At 39.5% G+C, this 15,792-nt stretch overlaps 2 protein-coding genes and 1 long non-coding RNA gene across 4 annotated transcripts; 2 read left to right on the top strand and 1 right to left on the bottom strand.

The window, feature by feature from the left end:
* The first annotated feature begins 1,711 nt into the window (after positions 1 to 1,711).
* Positions 1,712 to 4,232, top strand: LOC101465905 (protein THEM6). Its single transcript, XM_004542902.5, has 3 exons — positions 1,712 to 1,824; positions 2,372 to 2,876; positions 3,021 to 4,232. The coding sequence occupies exons 2-3, from the start codon at positions 2,376 to 2,378 to the stop codon at positions 3,126 to 3,128; spliced, it is 609 nt and encodes a 202-aa protein (XP_004542959.1). The 5' UTR covers positions 1,712 to 1,824; positions 2,372 to 2,375; the 3' UTR covers positions 3,129 to 4,232.
* LOC143413547 (uncharacterized) lies at positions 1,761 to 9,217 on the bottom strand. The gene is made up of 3 exons (XR_013094148.1): positions 9,090 to 9,217; positions 7,973 to 8,781; positions 1,761 to 2,863 (listed from the first exon to the last, which is right to left on the bottom strand). It is a non-coding gene; the product is annotated as an uncharacterized LOC143413547 (long non-coding RNA).
* ftr67 (finTRIM family, member 67) lies at positions 8,208 to 15,776 on the top strand. 2 transcript variants are annotated; one of them, XM_004542903.6, is made up of 7 exons: positions 8,208 to 8,807; positions 11,394 to 11,489; positions 11,645 to 11,878; positions 12,322 to 12,481; positions 12,579 to 12,686; positions 13,495 to 13,587; positions 15,323 to 15,776. In XM_004542903.6, exons 1-7 carry the CDS (start codon positions 8,208 to 8,210, stop codon positions 15,388 to 15,390), a joined length of 1,359 nt encoding a protein of 452 aa, XP_004542960.1. In that variant the 3' UTR covers positions 15,391 to 15,776. The 2 variants fall into 2 exon arrangements, with proteins under 2 accessions (XP_004542960.1, XP_076732879.1); XM_076876764.1 differs by lacking the exon at positions 13,495 to 13,587.
* The last annotated feature ends 16 nt before the right edge of the window (positions 15,777 to 15,792 follow it).

Here is a 15,792-nt window from a genome sequence, read left to right as displayed (position 1 = left end):
CAGGGAATGACATCATGCTTGAGTGATGGGATGATCACACAGTTTACATGTTTGCATGACCAGAACCGCCAGGACACATCAGCCTTTGTAACATCCACAGATTTCATGTAAAACTTAAAAAGTAAGCTGAAAATTCAGTCAGAACGACTGTGTCATGAATGCTGCCTGGACACTGAGTCATAAAGCATGTCACAAACACTTCTCATGCACACGGCTGACTGGCGGTTACAAGTGAGAACAGATTCAATACCAGTTTTTCTTGATGTAAAAAAATAAGACCACAATAAATCAATCCAAAACTCTTCTCACTTTTCATGTCACCTGTAACCTGTACAATTCATCCGTCAGTTCACCCCCACTTCAGGGGGGCTGGAGCCTATCTATCTACCATAGGGCAAGAGGTGCGGTACACCCTGGACAGGTCGCCAGTCTGTCGCAGAGTTAACGCCAAGAGTCAGACAACCTTTTAAACCTATGAGCCATTTAGAATCACCAGTTAACCACCACAACTGCATGTCTTTGGACTGTGGGAGGAAATCTGAGTACTCGGAGACAACCCATGGAGAAAACCTAATACTTTGTTGAAGCAAATTTTGAGTTAATACCATTGAATGTCACAAAAACCTGGCATTTTAACAGGGCTGTGTACACTTTTTATGTCCACTGTAAACTAGAATTGGTTCAGAGGTTTGTAACAGTGGGAAAAAAGTACCCGGAAAAGAATACACTATCTACACTATTCATAAAAGTAGATAAAGTCAATCCAGTACATTGTTACTCTGTAACTAAGGTGCCACGTGTAGACTTAAGTATCATTATTGGCCATAAGCCTTACGTATTTTACACTTTTACAGCCTATCCCTTTTTGTCCTGTCTCTCCCCTCTCTCCAACTGGTAACAGCAGATGGCTGCCCCTCACTGAGCCTGGTTCTGTTGGTGGTCTTTCCTTCCCACTGTCACCAAGTGCTTGCTCATAGGAAGTCATCTGATTGTTAGGTTTTCTCTGAATTATTGTAGGATTTTTACCTTACAATAAAAAGTGTCCCAACAAAGAAGCAAAGCTACAAACTATGAGTGAAGAAAAATATTCACTGCAATAAAAATAATTTCAAAACATAGTAATTGAGATGTTGTCTACTGACAAAACAAACTAAACTAAAAGAAATATTTCTAGGAAATATTCTTAGCTTTAGTCTTGCCTTTTGAGGATTTGATACATACATTTGTTGAGACTTGGAATGGCCTTATGAGTCAAATTCCTCCACAAAGTGCTGTGTTGTAATTACTATTCGGAATCTCTGAAATCTACCTGACAAATACCCTCCATATTATATTAATAAGATGCAAATTCAACTGAAAGGAGAAAGCTGTCTAGGAGCAGAAACTAATTAGAACATTAAAAAAACAAAAAAAACTAACTCTCGTACCATAAAATATAATAAAAATATTAAGTAGTTTTATTATTATTAATATGTTTTTATTTATTGGCAGTGCTATGTTTAAAAAGCACTATTTTGTCTTATACAAAGTAAACAGTAACTTCTAGTGAATGAAAGGGCGCACGGAACGACCTTACATACCGTCTCTGTGTTAACCAAGGTTCAAATGAATAAATTAAGATATAAAATAAATAAGTAACTAAATCACGTGTAACTGTGGCATCGCCAATCCCTGGAAAACGCGAAAACGTTTTCGTGTAACCATGCCGACAGGTCAACCAATAAGGCTTCTTGTCGTCATACACCCGGAAATTATGTTCATTGATTCTACCGGTTTCTTCAAGTTGCACCGCTTTCCATGATAGCACTTTCTTCAGGACGCGCAGTGAGTTTCACGGGCATTAAAAGATACTTCTGCCGTCTGTATGGTTGACGCTTAATGTCTGATATGGTGAACTGAAGTGTGGCGGCTGTGCGAGGAGGCTGTGCTCGCTTTAATTCCGAGGGCACCGGCTGCTGGCAGCTAGCGGCTAAGCTAACAGATTTGGCTTTGACAGCAATCTGCAGGCCGTTCATTTTAAAGGAGAAGCGTTAGCTTTACAATCCCCTCAAGGTTGAATCGACTGCTTGTGAAAATATGCTGCTTCTGTATTTTTAGCCAGGTTAATTTCAAGTCAGTGTAAGGAGGGGAACACTGATCTCTTGTTTTGTTTTTTTCCCCCCACATCTGCACTGTCATTGATGAGGTCAAAGATGCATTTATTTTAATCCTGAAGGCAATCATCAATTTAGACTCTTTAAAAAAAATGCTTATGTTTTTAATTTAAAAAAATAAGATAAAAGATAATGACTGTAACATTGCAAATAAACACGTTCTTTTCTAAAAACTTCGGTTTTCATTTTTGATGCTAATATTTGAACTATTTCTCCAGAGAGATGTTGCTGTTGGCGTTGGGTGCCCTCCTCCTGCTCTTCTGCAGCCTGGATGTTTGGTACTTCCTGCGAGGGGCCCAGGTGTTCATCCAGGCATGGTTCCAGCCCAGGATACGGGACATTTTAGCCGAGCAGAGCATCGAAGGCATGGTCCTTCCACATGATTTGGACTACTTGGGCCACATGAACAACTCTCGGTATCTGAGGGAGTGTGACTTTGCACGCTTTCACCATTACATGAGAAACGGACTGTTCATGGCCTCACGCAAACTGGGGGCGAAATTGGTGGTAGGGGCGTCTACCATCCGGTACCGCCGCTCCTTGGTCTTCCGTGAGGCTTTTGAGATTCGGACCAAAGTTTTGGGCTGGGACGAGAAAGCCTTTTACTTGGAGCAGCGTTTTGTATCCAAGAAAGATGGCTTCGTCTCTGCGATCATGCTCTGTAGGCAGAATGTGGTGCACTGCAGCCCCGAAACCATCATTGAATTTATCTGCAAAAAGAAGGTAAGGGAAGTGGTGGCGTCATCCTCAAAGTGCTTCTGTTCAGGAGTAGAATCCACAAAATCGTCACATTTTAGTATCACAAAACTATGAGTATTATTGACTGATTAATCAATTTTATTCATCTAACACTTTGTCCGCTTATAGATCGAGTGCCCAGAGTTTCCGGAGGACCTCAAACACTGGATGAACTTCATTGCGGCCAGCAGCCAAGCCCTGAGAGCAGAGAGTGGACTAGAGGGAAAGAACAAGTGAAGCCACACCATGACGCTGCGTATCATGAGTGTCGACACATTTCATATCATATATAGCATTGCACGCACATATACATGCACACAAACACTTAAACATTGTAGAGTGTTTTAGTTGACTTCCAGAAGTATCTCTGTTTTGAATAAATCCTACCTGCTGTGTATTTTTGTAAGACGTGAAGTTCTTTGACCCGAGGGGAGCTGAACATGAAAACTTGAACTGTAAGGTTTCAAATGCTCGGTATGTAAATGGATCACAATGGCGTTTGTAGCTTTACCCTTGCAGCTTATTCAGTAGTTGACTGTAAGTAGACCAGCATTACACATCTTCATTCTCATTCAGCAAAATCCTCTAACCTCAGATAAGCATGTAGAACAAAATGTAATCTTCCACTGACGTCAATGCATGTTTTGAAACAACCAGAATATTTTTGTGCCTGTTTCTAGTAGTTTAGAACACGTTATAACTTTTCACCAAAAAAAAGACATGGGTGCAATGAAATACTTGAATGGATATAATGAACATGTGCTGACGATTGTTTTAATTTCCCTATCAGTATTTTGCACAAAGTTATTATTAACCTAAGGGAGAAAACAAAAATTCTTATGAGGGATGAATATATCGGTGCAATGAAGAATTAAAATATCTGCTTTTAAAAGGACAGCCCCTCAATCAGGCCTGCGTGTCATTTTATGAGAGCGTGCTTATATTTTCGATTGACGGGTGTAATGCGCAAACATGAGGTTGCTGGCAACTTTTCAAAACCTGCAACGCACAATTACCAATGAATGTCTGAGTGATGTTTGAGTCCACTGAGGGGGTCATTTGAAAGATGTTCTCGTTAACGCATCAGAGTTTTTCCTTTGTGACCAAAGTAATGTACTGTTCTGTGTGAAGGAAATCCGATTTTTTTTTTTTTAAAGATGTCTAATCTGTTTTATTTATGTTGTTGATGCACTGATCACCAGATTCTTTTAAGTTTGAAGTTATACATTCTCTGTTTAAGTCCCAACTATTTATGATTGATTGAAATGTATCAAAATTTATTTATTGTGTTTGTTAACATGTAAGTGCATTTTTTTTCAATTAAAAATGCTCTGGAAACTGTTTGGGTCACTGTTTTTGTCTTTGTGAGCAAAGTACACATGCAGTTTGGTTTGTAGAACTTCACGGGACATTTTTACAGCTAATGTACTTAATTTATATTAAACAGCCTTTAGGTGATCATTTAACAGTTAACATTTGGCATGTAAATCTAAAATTTCTGACTTTCTGAGTTTTTCCTTTGTTGTTCAGAGCTGGAAAAGCAGCATTTGCAACTTTCAAAAACCATAAGTACAGGGCTGTTATAGTTATGTTTAGATGCTGTAGCTTTATGTGTTTAATTTTTCCATCACCAAATTAATCTTGTTTTTACAGGAAAATGTGCTTTTTACAGTTTTAGTTACTAAAACTATTTGTAGATAACGAGTCCAGATTAAAAATGTGATCGTCAAAGTAATGATAGGTATCCATTCAAAATCCTTCCACGTGAAAGTGCCAACAATTGTGACATTTTAATCCATTTAGAAAAGTCCCCCCATCAGTGACCAAGAGCCCAAGGATGTACAGGCACAGGTGTAATTTCCAAAATGTGGGTTTCATTATACTCCAGAAAAGACACAAATAATGTCAGAAATACACAATCACCTTCACATTTTTGCCATTTCTTCCACACTCAACTCTTTTCATTTAATTGTATAGCAATGTTTGTAATTAGAATATGTTTCTGACCTTGCTTTCAGGTTTTCAATGTAAATTTCAAAGCAGTCAACAATACAGGCACATCTACAAAGAACATCTCAATATCATGGGCATTGACAGCTGTGTCAAGTGCAAACTGAGATTTTAAACATGCAACAAACGATGGAAGATTCATTGTCACTGTAAAATCTAATTCGTTCCCAGAACAGTATTTATTGTTCAGTCACAAGAGCTGTCTCTAGTTTAAACAACACATTTGCTTTGCATTCAAACTCAGAAGTCTGAATGCAATCTCCCCCTCCACACCAGTGTTCTCAGGCACTGGTACATGGTCAGTGTCAGACATGTCACTGTCCTAAAACAGCACGGCCCACATTAGAAATGATGTATATGTAGACCAGTGATGGGAATTAGGGGTAACGGCGGAATTAGGAGAATTGATAACGGTTACTTGTAATGGCGTTACCCCTTACAAGTAACGGCGTTACTTTTTTCAGTAACGAGTAATATATATACCAGTTTTTAAATTGTGTTGATAGGCCACGTAAAACCAGAGTCATGATAAACAATATATACTCGGCGTTTTTTCCTGAATAGTTTCGCCACGTTTACTGTCTAGCAAGCACTCTCTGCTTATGATTGGTGTTGGTGGAAAAATGCACCATGTCGACCAATCGAAAAATGATATGGCGACATGACATTTGGTCGTTTAGGAAGAGGGGGAAGTTTTAGGAGTGATGGCTAGAGAGAGCGAGAGAGAGTAGAAAAAGAGAGATTGGGAGTTTTTAGAGATTTGTGACGTTTAGCGTATTTGTATGGCGTTATTTTTGTGCCACTATTCTGAGCGCACGTAAAAACAAGTTTGCAGGTGCAAGTGTTGTATTTTGAGGAGAAATTTATTTTGAGCGACGAAAAGCTGAATTTGAGTGAACAAAATTCATTCCTGCGTGCAAAAGTCAAATTCCTCCTCCTGAGGTCACACACACACACACAATAGCAGCCCTTCTCGCTCAGTTTTTGCATTTGCGCTTGCTCAAAATGTGTTGCTCACGCTCAACATTTCTGCCCGTGCGCGCTCAACTCTTTAATAAAGTTTAAAAAAAAAAAAAACTTCAAATATCTGCTCGATTCATCAAGACATCACATATTTGCATAAGTGCTCTAACATTTTTGGAGATGATAATAGCATGTATTTCCATATATACAAAGGCACTGGAATCCCAGATAAAAACATGAATATTGTTTTCTTTTCTTTTCTTTACTGAAAATGAAGAAAAAGAATATTAGATCATTCACAAAAATAGCAGTGTCTTCATTTTCATTCACAAACTGGAATTTTTATAGTATAAAATGAAAATGAAATGAGGATTTGGCTTTTTCCTTTAAGCACTGAACTAATATTAAGTTGTATATCCGTATATACTGATCTACAACTAACATTTTAGACTTGCCTCCACGCTGACTGGACCACATTCCACAGATCTTCTGCATTCTTGGGTTTTGCTTTAAGAACAGAATTTTTGAGGTCACACCACTAATTCTCAATCGGATTGAGGTCTGGGGATTGGGCCGGCCACTTCATGATATCAATCTGTTTTTGTCTGGAACCAGGATATTGCCCGCTTGCTGGTGTGTTTGGGGTGTTTTCCTGCTGAAACACCCATTTTAAGGGTCAGCATAAGGCAACATGAACTGTTCCAGTATTTTTAGGTACTGAAACTGGTCCATGGTGCCTGTTATGTGATAAATGGGCCCCACTCCAAAGTATGAGAAACAGCCCCAAACCATTATGCTTGCACCTCCATGTTTTACTTTCTTCAAAGTGTACTGTGGCTTGTATTCAGTGGCCTTTACGCCCAATAAGAACAATCTTACTCTCATCTGTCCACAGAATATCGCACCACTTCTCTTTAGGCCAGTCAATGTGTTCTTTGGCAAACTGTCACCTTTTCAATACATGTGTTTTTTTTTCAGCAGTGGTACTTTATGAAGGTTTCTTGCTAATAGTTTGGCTTCACATAAGCATCTTCTGATTACTGAAGTTCTCACAAGTAAATGGAGATCTTTTTTTATTTCTCTGGAGCTCATCACTGGATGCTTCTTTGCCATTATTGTTATTCTATGATCTAGGCGGATGGTAGTATTCCTTTTTCTACCACGTGTTTCGGGTTTTCTTTCCCATTTCAAAGCATTTGAGATCTTTTTAGCTGAGCAGCCAATTATTTTCTGCACTTCTTTTTAAGTTTTCCTCTATCCAATCAACTTTCTGATCAAAGTTTTTTCTCCCTCGATGCAATGTCTGGAACGACCCATTTTACTCACTGAGCAAGGGCTAAAACCAGCAGGTACAACAGCTGCCTTCCTTCCTTAAATAGCCCAAAAAAAATCAGATTTTTTGGAACTTGGAACTGTTTAACCCTTTTCTTCTTTTTTCTATATCTTGTTGTGTATGATATATTTTTATTATATACTTATTAGATATTTTTTTTAAATTGCATTTGATGCATTTGATACAGAATTCAACAAGCCAAACTGTCTCTTTACAAAGTCCCGTATCATATCGCATTAAGAAAACATCGCGTATGCTCAGAAGCTCACTCCAATGCAACCTTGACAAAGCTCAACAAACATCAGTAAACACGCAGACTGCGTGCAGTTATTCCCATAGTGTGCCAAGTCCCGAGTATAAACGCTATAAATGATACAGTTTAACCAAAAGTAACACGTCTGTGTCGAAAGTACAGATATTTGTTTAAAAATTTAGGGAGTACATGTAAAAAGTTATTAGAATTCAATTTAAGTACCCTTACTTCCCCGTTATATAGACAGCGAATATAGACATCTAGACAGATTACAAATTAAATGCCACATATGCGAAGAGAGAGAGAAAGACGGGGAAAAAAACAACAACTATAATAGAAGACGTGATTTATCTCAGATAACAATTTCAGTGGGTAGATGCTTTGGAATATTATATTTTTTTATGGTTTGTTTTCTAGAAGTAATTTTAAAGACTTTATATATAATTTAATTTCGTTTAAGAGAATAACCAAAATAACGTTACAACACAGTTTGCAAAATCGAATGAAATATTTGGTTTTTACCATTTCTGAACATCAAGCCAGAATGTCTGCAGTACGATAAACCTGTTGTTCGCCTCACTCCCGCTCCGTGCCAGTTGGTGGCAGCAAAGCACCCATTCGTCGTTTGCCGACCGTCGATACAGAAACTGGAAGTAGTCCTGTTAAAGCCCTCAGTGGCCACGCCCCCTCATTCTCTTCCTGTAAACAAAGCAGTAGCTATTTGTCACTTTCTAGCTGTACTTTGGTGTTTTCTACGATGGCTCAAGCCGGGGTGCTCCTGGACAAGGACCAGTTCAACTGCTCCATCTGTCTGGACGTGCTGAAGGACCCGGTTACTATACCGTGCGGACACAGCTACTGCTCGGGCTGCATCCAGAACTACTGGGACCAGGACGACTACCTCGGGGTTTATGTCTGTCCGCAGTGCCGACAGAACTTCAACCCGAGGCCGCTGCTCGCCAGGAACACCATTCTGGCCGACGTGGTGGAGATATTTAAGAACACGACACTCCAGGACGCCGCGGCACCGACAGCTGGCCGAACTTTTGCCGAAGCCGGCGACGTGGAGTGTGACGTCTGCATCGGGTTGAAGAGCAAAGCGGCCAGCTCCTGCCTGGTTTGTCTGGCGTCGTACTGCGATGATCACGTCCGGCCTCACTACGAGTCCTCAGCCTTCAAAAAACACAAGCTGGTGGCTGCCTCCAAGCGGCTCCAGGAGACCATTTGTCCGCGACATGACAAGCTGCTCGAGGTCTACTGCCGGACCGACAAGCGCTGCATCTGCTCCCTGTGTCTGACCGACGAGCACAAAGGGCACGACACGGTGCTGGCTGAGGAGGAGATACAGCAGAAGAAGGTAATCACCTCACCTGAATTACACAGAGGGAGGAAGCCTCCCACATGGAGCTCATTCCCTTTTTTCTGAGGCTGAGTTAACTGCCTCCACAATGTGCTGTCTGGAGTGTTTCCCTGATTTAAAACCCCAGTCTGCCCCTCACTAATATCCCCATATTATAAAAAGATTAAAAGCAACACTTAAAGTGATAAAAAAAAATAAAGGGAAACAAAACATTTTGACACAGTTAACTAAATCTAAACTATAGCAAACTGCCAGAGGAAGCAAAGGTAAGAACCTTACAAGTACAATTGTTCTGACTAAGTCTCCTTCGTATTCAAATGTCACACCGCAGTTAAATCTGCTGCACTGGCTCCCCATCATCTGGAGAGTCCACTATAGGATTCTGGTTTTGCCTTTTAAAGCGCTGCAGGGATGGGCACCATCGTGCAACCCCAGCAGGTCCCTGAGGTCATGTGATCAGGGCCTGCTGGCTTTGCAACATACAAAGCTGAGAACTAAAATAGGACGGAGCTTTTGCAACAGTGACCCTGAGACCCTCTGGAATCTTCTCTGTCTGAGCGTGTGGTCTGTGCTTTCTTTTAAAAAGCAGCTTTTTAAACTTGCTTTTTGGGTAACTTTTTGTTTCTATGTTTTAGCATTTTTGTTGCACTTTGCCTTTTTTGTGCTACATAAATAAAATCTTAATTGCTTCCTTAGAGTTTTTTTCCGTATGACTGTAGTCAGGGTTTAAAAAGTCTAAATACTGCAGTGCAGCTTAAGGTAAACATTAAAGTGAATATAGTCTTTTTCTCATATAAACATAATCCACAGATGCAAATGTGTGTTGACATTTCCAACATGCACTTTCTCTTAAAATCGTCTTTTAACAGTGGACTGAATCCACTCCAGAGTCAAACAATGCGTCTTTTCTTTTTCTTTAAGTGAAGACTTAATCTAATCCAGGGACCCATTCACAGGGGGACAAAAATAGTCTAACTGTTAAGATGCTTTAGAGAAATGGGGCAGAAAAGACACATATCTACCACACACGCACACGGGTAAAATGAAAAGCTGCAAATCTTATAATTAAAGACATTTGAGAGGCTGGAAGCTGCATTGAAATGATTATCAAAGTGGTTGCCATGTAATTATCTATAAATCAACCCATTGTTTCATTAATTTTGTGTTGTCTATTCTTTAATTATGAACCTCTGAATGTTTCATTAAAGCGCTGATTTGGTTTTGTCAATCAGTTGCCATTTGTAGGGTTGTATTCTACCTTACATCAAATGTGAGAAAAGAAGTCAAATTTTCCAGATTTTTCCAAAATAAAATAATCCTCAACTAAAGGTAACTTTATCTGTTCCTTTATAAGAGAACTCATTTATTCATCTGGTATGTACATTTGCTTGTAGGTTGGGTTTGTGTTTCAGTCCTGAAGGACTTTTGTGTGTAAGATGAACATGACAACCATTGTACCACAGAGCCTCCTATGCATGAACAAATATTTGTCCCTATTCACAGCAGTATAAAAATCAATGTGACTAAGTGTCAGGGTGCTTTAGAGAGGAAGAATGTATTTTCAGCTGCTCTTTTGTCACAGCTGCAAGCGCCACATGTTTGAGTTTTCCACCAGATACAACCCCAAAGGGACTTGTGTCTCCAGCTGGAATCAAATCAGCGCCGCTTCACTTGCTGAGCAAATCACTACCTGATGGAGCCACTTGTTAAGTTGACTTAGAGAAACGAGGGAAAAAAAGTGCAACCAACTTAAAAATATTTAAAATGACTCCAATAGATCTAAAGAAAAGCTGCAAATCTTTTCCTATTTATCTCACCAAAAGAAAAAGAAAGAAAAGTTGACACCCTCATGTAAATTTTGACATGCTGTAATTCCAAATTGATTTGGGTCTCTTCCTGGAATTAACCAAGGGCCTTTCCATTTGATAGGCAAACATATAAACCACTGCTTACATGTTCAAATAATAGTCACGCAAATGAACATCATTTAATTTTCTGTATATCTGTTGCTAACTGCTGCTGTTCATTATTCTTTTATTGTGAACTGAGCTATTGATTGTATTTTAAAGGTCTCAGTGGTTTTCAGGGTTTTACTACCGAGTCATAATTTGTGATGCAGTTTTAATGAGGAACGCATTAAAGCAGATAACTCAGATCCTTTGTGTTAAGAAGATCCAACGTTCATCACTGAGTGTTTCGGTGTCTTTAATTCACCACACTATCTAATCTAGAATACATTTTCAGCCTGATCCACAGTAGGACCAAACAGTTTAACTGTAGACTCGTCAGAGAAATGGAGCAGAGATGTGAAGTTTATAGTTTGGGTTTGAAACACCTCTGGAGTTCCTCAAACCTGTTTTTGGGTATTTGTGTGGAATAAAAGCAGCAAAGAATTAAACAACTGAAAGACTTCATAATAATTTTTAATTTCTTCTCTTTTTTTTTAGTGATTCAGTTTTAGTGACAACTGACTTCAGTCCGTGCACAGGCCCAGTGTAGCAGGAAATCTGGATAATGTAGCAGAGAATGAAATGCATCTACTTCTGTTCAGTTACATGACTTTTGATTTTTGATTTTCTTCAGAGGCAGCTCAGTGAGATCAAGCAGAGCTCCCAGCTGAGGATTCAGCAAAGAGAAAAGGAGGTGCAGGAGCTGAGAAAAGCCATTTTCTCTCTCAGCGTAAGTGCTGATGTTCAACATCTCACTGTTGGATGGTAAAAATGTCTAATCTTTCTACTGTTAAAGGTCTACATTTGCTATTTTATCAGCTTTTGAAGTTTTTTTTGGTCTTTCTTCACTCTTTGCCTGGCGTTCTGTTCTCTGTCTCCCTCCAGCGTTCGGCTCGTGCAGCAGCCGAGGAAAGCGACGCAGTCTTCTCCGAGCTGATTCGGTCAATAGAGCTGAAGCGCTTTGAGGTTAGAGAGCTGATTAAAGCTCAGGAGAAGACGGCCATCGGTGAGGCAGAGAAGCTGCTGGAGCAGATTCAGAAGGAGATCGGCGAGCTGAAGAAGAATGAAGATGAACTGGATAAGCTTTCCCACGCTGAAGACCCCATCCATTTCCTTCAGGTGGATAAGAGTTTATCACACTCTCAGGACATTTTACTGTGACGATATGCTACACAATGAAAATAGTCCCTGTTTGTAGGGAGTTCTTAAACTTAGGAATTTCCTAAGCTTTTATCACATCCAGACCCATTCGTAGATAATCTTTCACTACTGTAGTCCCAGCCTTGGATCTGGTGCCTTGTGGTCGTTGACCAAACCATTTTATGTCTTGTCTTTTGTCATGAATGCCACCCCTCCACTTATTTCTGCTACTCACCCTTCCTTGTTGTGTTCTGTATAAATAGCATGCTGGGAAACATCTCTGCGTCAGCTTACCTTCCTAGTCTCTATGTTGCTAAGCCCACCATGTGCTGAAATATTCATAAACACACCGCCACAGCAAAGTCTTGGGAAAAAAAGTGGTTCAAGTTTTATCTTCACCACTGTTCCTGGTCTGTATTTAGAGCTGTCAGTCCCTCCATGCTCCACCTGTGCTGTCGGCTTCGCCGTTGGTTGCATCAGACCCAGACTTCACCTTCGGCCCGGTGATGACAGCTGTGTCAGATTTTAAGGCGCTTCTGCAGGAGGTCTGTCAGAACGGATGTGTCAGCATTTATGAGAGAGGTAGATATAAAGATTTGTATCACATTTTAATTTTTTGCACCATAAATGATTCTGTCGACTGTCTGTTGACGTTGTTCTACTTTTTTATCTTTTACAGTGAGAAATATAGTAATTGTAAGGAATCCAGATCTCTCAGTCGAGTCTGACTGCACGGTGGTGGATCGAAGTTTTAATCTGGAAGTTGTACAAATGGAAGCAGCTGCATGTGAGTGTTCATGTGTGTCACATTCACAGGTTTTATTAACAGTTTTAAACAGTGCAGCAGTTTTGGTGGTCAGGGATGATTTTTAATCATCTTAAATCACTCTTTTAAATCAAAATCACCATCTTATCTGCGCCGGATTAAACACTCTTACAAAGCTCAATACATTTATTTTTTAGGGTTTTACATAGTCGCACGTATTTTAGGTGTCCGGTGTGTAAAGGCCTGTAGGGTCATTTAAATAAACCTCCCCTGGCAGCAGGGTCACACACCATTAAGATATTAAAGATTAAAATGTATAATTTACTGATTTCAAACAACTCTTAGATAATAAATGGCAGTTAAAATAAAGAATATCTAAATAAAAAAATATAAAGTGATATAATAATTGGGTGATATTGTTGTAACAGCTGGGAGATACTGACAGAAATGTGATATAAATATAAAAGAAATTCATCCACTTTATCAAAAGCTCAGTGGTCTACACTGATATTTTTCATGTTTGGTGTAACATGAAAACAAAATGAATATTTTCCTGTTTTTCTAGAAGGAATTTGCCTTAAATCAAACTTAAGTAAGACTAATATAAATCCACAAAAAACTCTCACACGTCACCAAAAACACACTAAAAATGTAAAATTTCTGTCCTGATAAAACTCTGTTTATTTTATTTTTATTTTAATTGTGAAAAATGAGACATGTTAATCTGATCTTATTATCTCACAGCAGTTGGCTTTGCTGAATCTGCAGATAAAGACCGATAGCTGAGACTGTAGTAACCTCTTTTTGTTACCCGTCTTTGTTATCGCAGTGATCCCTTCGCCTGGTCTAGACCAAAGTCATGTGAGCCCTCTCAACCCCTTCCTCACTCCAGGACCTCCAGCGTTTTCCTTTTCACCATTTGGTAACTACAACATTTAAACAGTATTTACTGCACGTGTGTGAAACCCACTTAACTCAAGCAAACCACATGCAAATCCTTCTGCTCATATTATTGTTCTAGTGTAATAAAGAAAGAAGCCGATTGAGTTTAGATGTGCTTAAACCCGCCAGTGCCGGGTGTCACTGTAACAAGAACTTGTGCAAATATTAACTCTTGTTTCTTTGTTTGATAGATTTGTTTGTTGTGTTTTGTTTACATAGTCAATATTTTAAAGCTAATCTTTAGTTAATAAGTAGCTCAGCCAGATGGTCGAGAATCTTTAAATATCGATTTTTGTCTCCGCCTGGGATCGTTCCCTTGTTAGGTGGATGTGTGAAGCTCTACACTTTGGAGCCACTCAGCACAGTTTGAGACCTAAATTTTATTTGATACACGTCAGCAAGCAGTGCTCTCATGTGGCTGCGTGGCACTCCTAGTCCTAATCCCAAGCTTTGATTAATGGGAGGGTTGTGTCAGGAACTTATGGAAGCTCATTTCTGGCACTAAAAACATTCACGAGTTACAATTTAGATTTTTATTTAAAAGTTTTTGTTTGGGTATCTCACAATTCTCACTTACTAACTCTATCTTCTGTGAAAATAACTTGAAATTTTAAATTATTTTCTCAATTTTTAGTTATTTTCCAACAAGTTTGAGCTGAAATTTTCACTGTTTTCCAGGAGTGGAAACAAGCTTCTATTTGATAGTCCGATATTTAAAAAAAACAAAAACATGGATCGATCCGTTGTGGTGACCCTTTGGGAAATAAGGGATCAGCCAAAGTACTTTGAGATAAATCTATAGCCACGTGACAAATCTGATATAATCTTGTAAAAAAATGCCAGAGTAAAGTTTGACTTTAAAAAAATGTTTGCTCATGCTGGCTATTTGATTGCTGCTAAGTCAGGTTTTTGGATTGAACATTTTAGCTTAAAGGCAGGCAGGGATCCATCCATCCATCCATCCATTCGCTTCCGCTTATCCTTTCCAGGGTCGCGGGGGGCGCTGGAGCCTATCCCAGCTGTCATGGGGCGAGAGGCGGGGTACACCCTGGACAGGTCGCCAGTCTGTCGCAGGGCTAACACATAGGGACAGACAACCATTCACACCTAGTGGCAATTTGGATTTTTCCAATTAACCTATCCCCACAAGCTGCATGTCTTTGGACGGTGGGAGGAAGCCGGAGTACCCGGAGGGAACCCACGCAAACACGGGGAGAACATGCAAACTCCACACAGAAAGACCCTGGCCTGATGGTGGAATTGAACTCAGGACCTTCTTGCTGTGCGGCAACAGTGCTAACCACCGTGCCACCGTGCTGCCCAGGCAGGGATCGATTCACTTAATCTAAATTCTGTTAAACAGCGTCACAAAATGAGAAAAGAAAAAAACTCAAAACTTCAGAAAACAATGAAAAAAGAACATCAATCGCTTCCACGCTGCGGGACTTTGGTTTTTATTCATATTGTTCCAGAAAAGCTTGTTTTTACACACGTGTGCATTGATCTTTTTATCTTTTTACGTAGCTATTGTTGTTGATCATCATTCTTTGTAGAAGGCTCGATCCAGTATTAAGCAGTGGTTAAACAGAAAATTAGTAACAACTTTACCCCTTCCTCACATTTCAAGCTAGACTCTACTGGTATAAGTTGTGGTATTTATTTGTGCTAAAGACAAAAAAAAAAAAAGATTTTTCTTTGTTTCCTTCTTTTTCCAGGCTCTAAATTCTCCTCGGGATCCAGACATAAGCACCCTCCACGACGTGCTCACCCCAGGAGGAAATAAGACTTCTTAAGGACATCAAACCTCACTTTCACACACTCACCCTGATGGAACGTCATTATACTCAAGTGCTGTCCACACACAAAGCCACACTACAACTTAAGTCATGTAATTGCTGTTTTTTTTTTAAATTTTTTATTCTGCTATACTCAAATGTAATCAGTGTTGGGAAAGGCACGAGAAAAGCATCTGTGAAGATCGCACTGACGATGTATTCAGCAGCAACAAGCAGGACTGACTTAGTGCGTTTTATTTCAGTGTTAGATGCTTTTAAAGGTATATTATTTATTTTTTTTAACCCAGTAATCCTCTGTAAACAGTCATATTTGCTTCAATGATAACGTGGATTATTTGACATGCTGGCATTAAAAAACAAACGCACTACATTTTCTCACGGGTGGTTTT

This window comes from Maylandia zebra, linkage group LG18 (genome assembly GCF_041146795.1).
Source record: "Maylandia zebra isolate NMK-2024a linkage group LG18, Mzebra_GT3a, whole genome shotgun sequence".
NCBI classification, from domain to species: Eukaryota; Metazoa; Chordata; class Actinopteri; order Cichliformes; family Cichlidae; genus Maylandia; species Maylandia zebra.
Note: the sequence above shows the minus strand (reverse complement) of the source record. Positions and strands in the feature narration are given on the sequence as shown.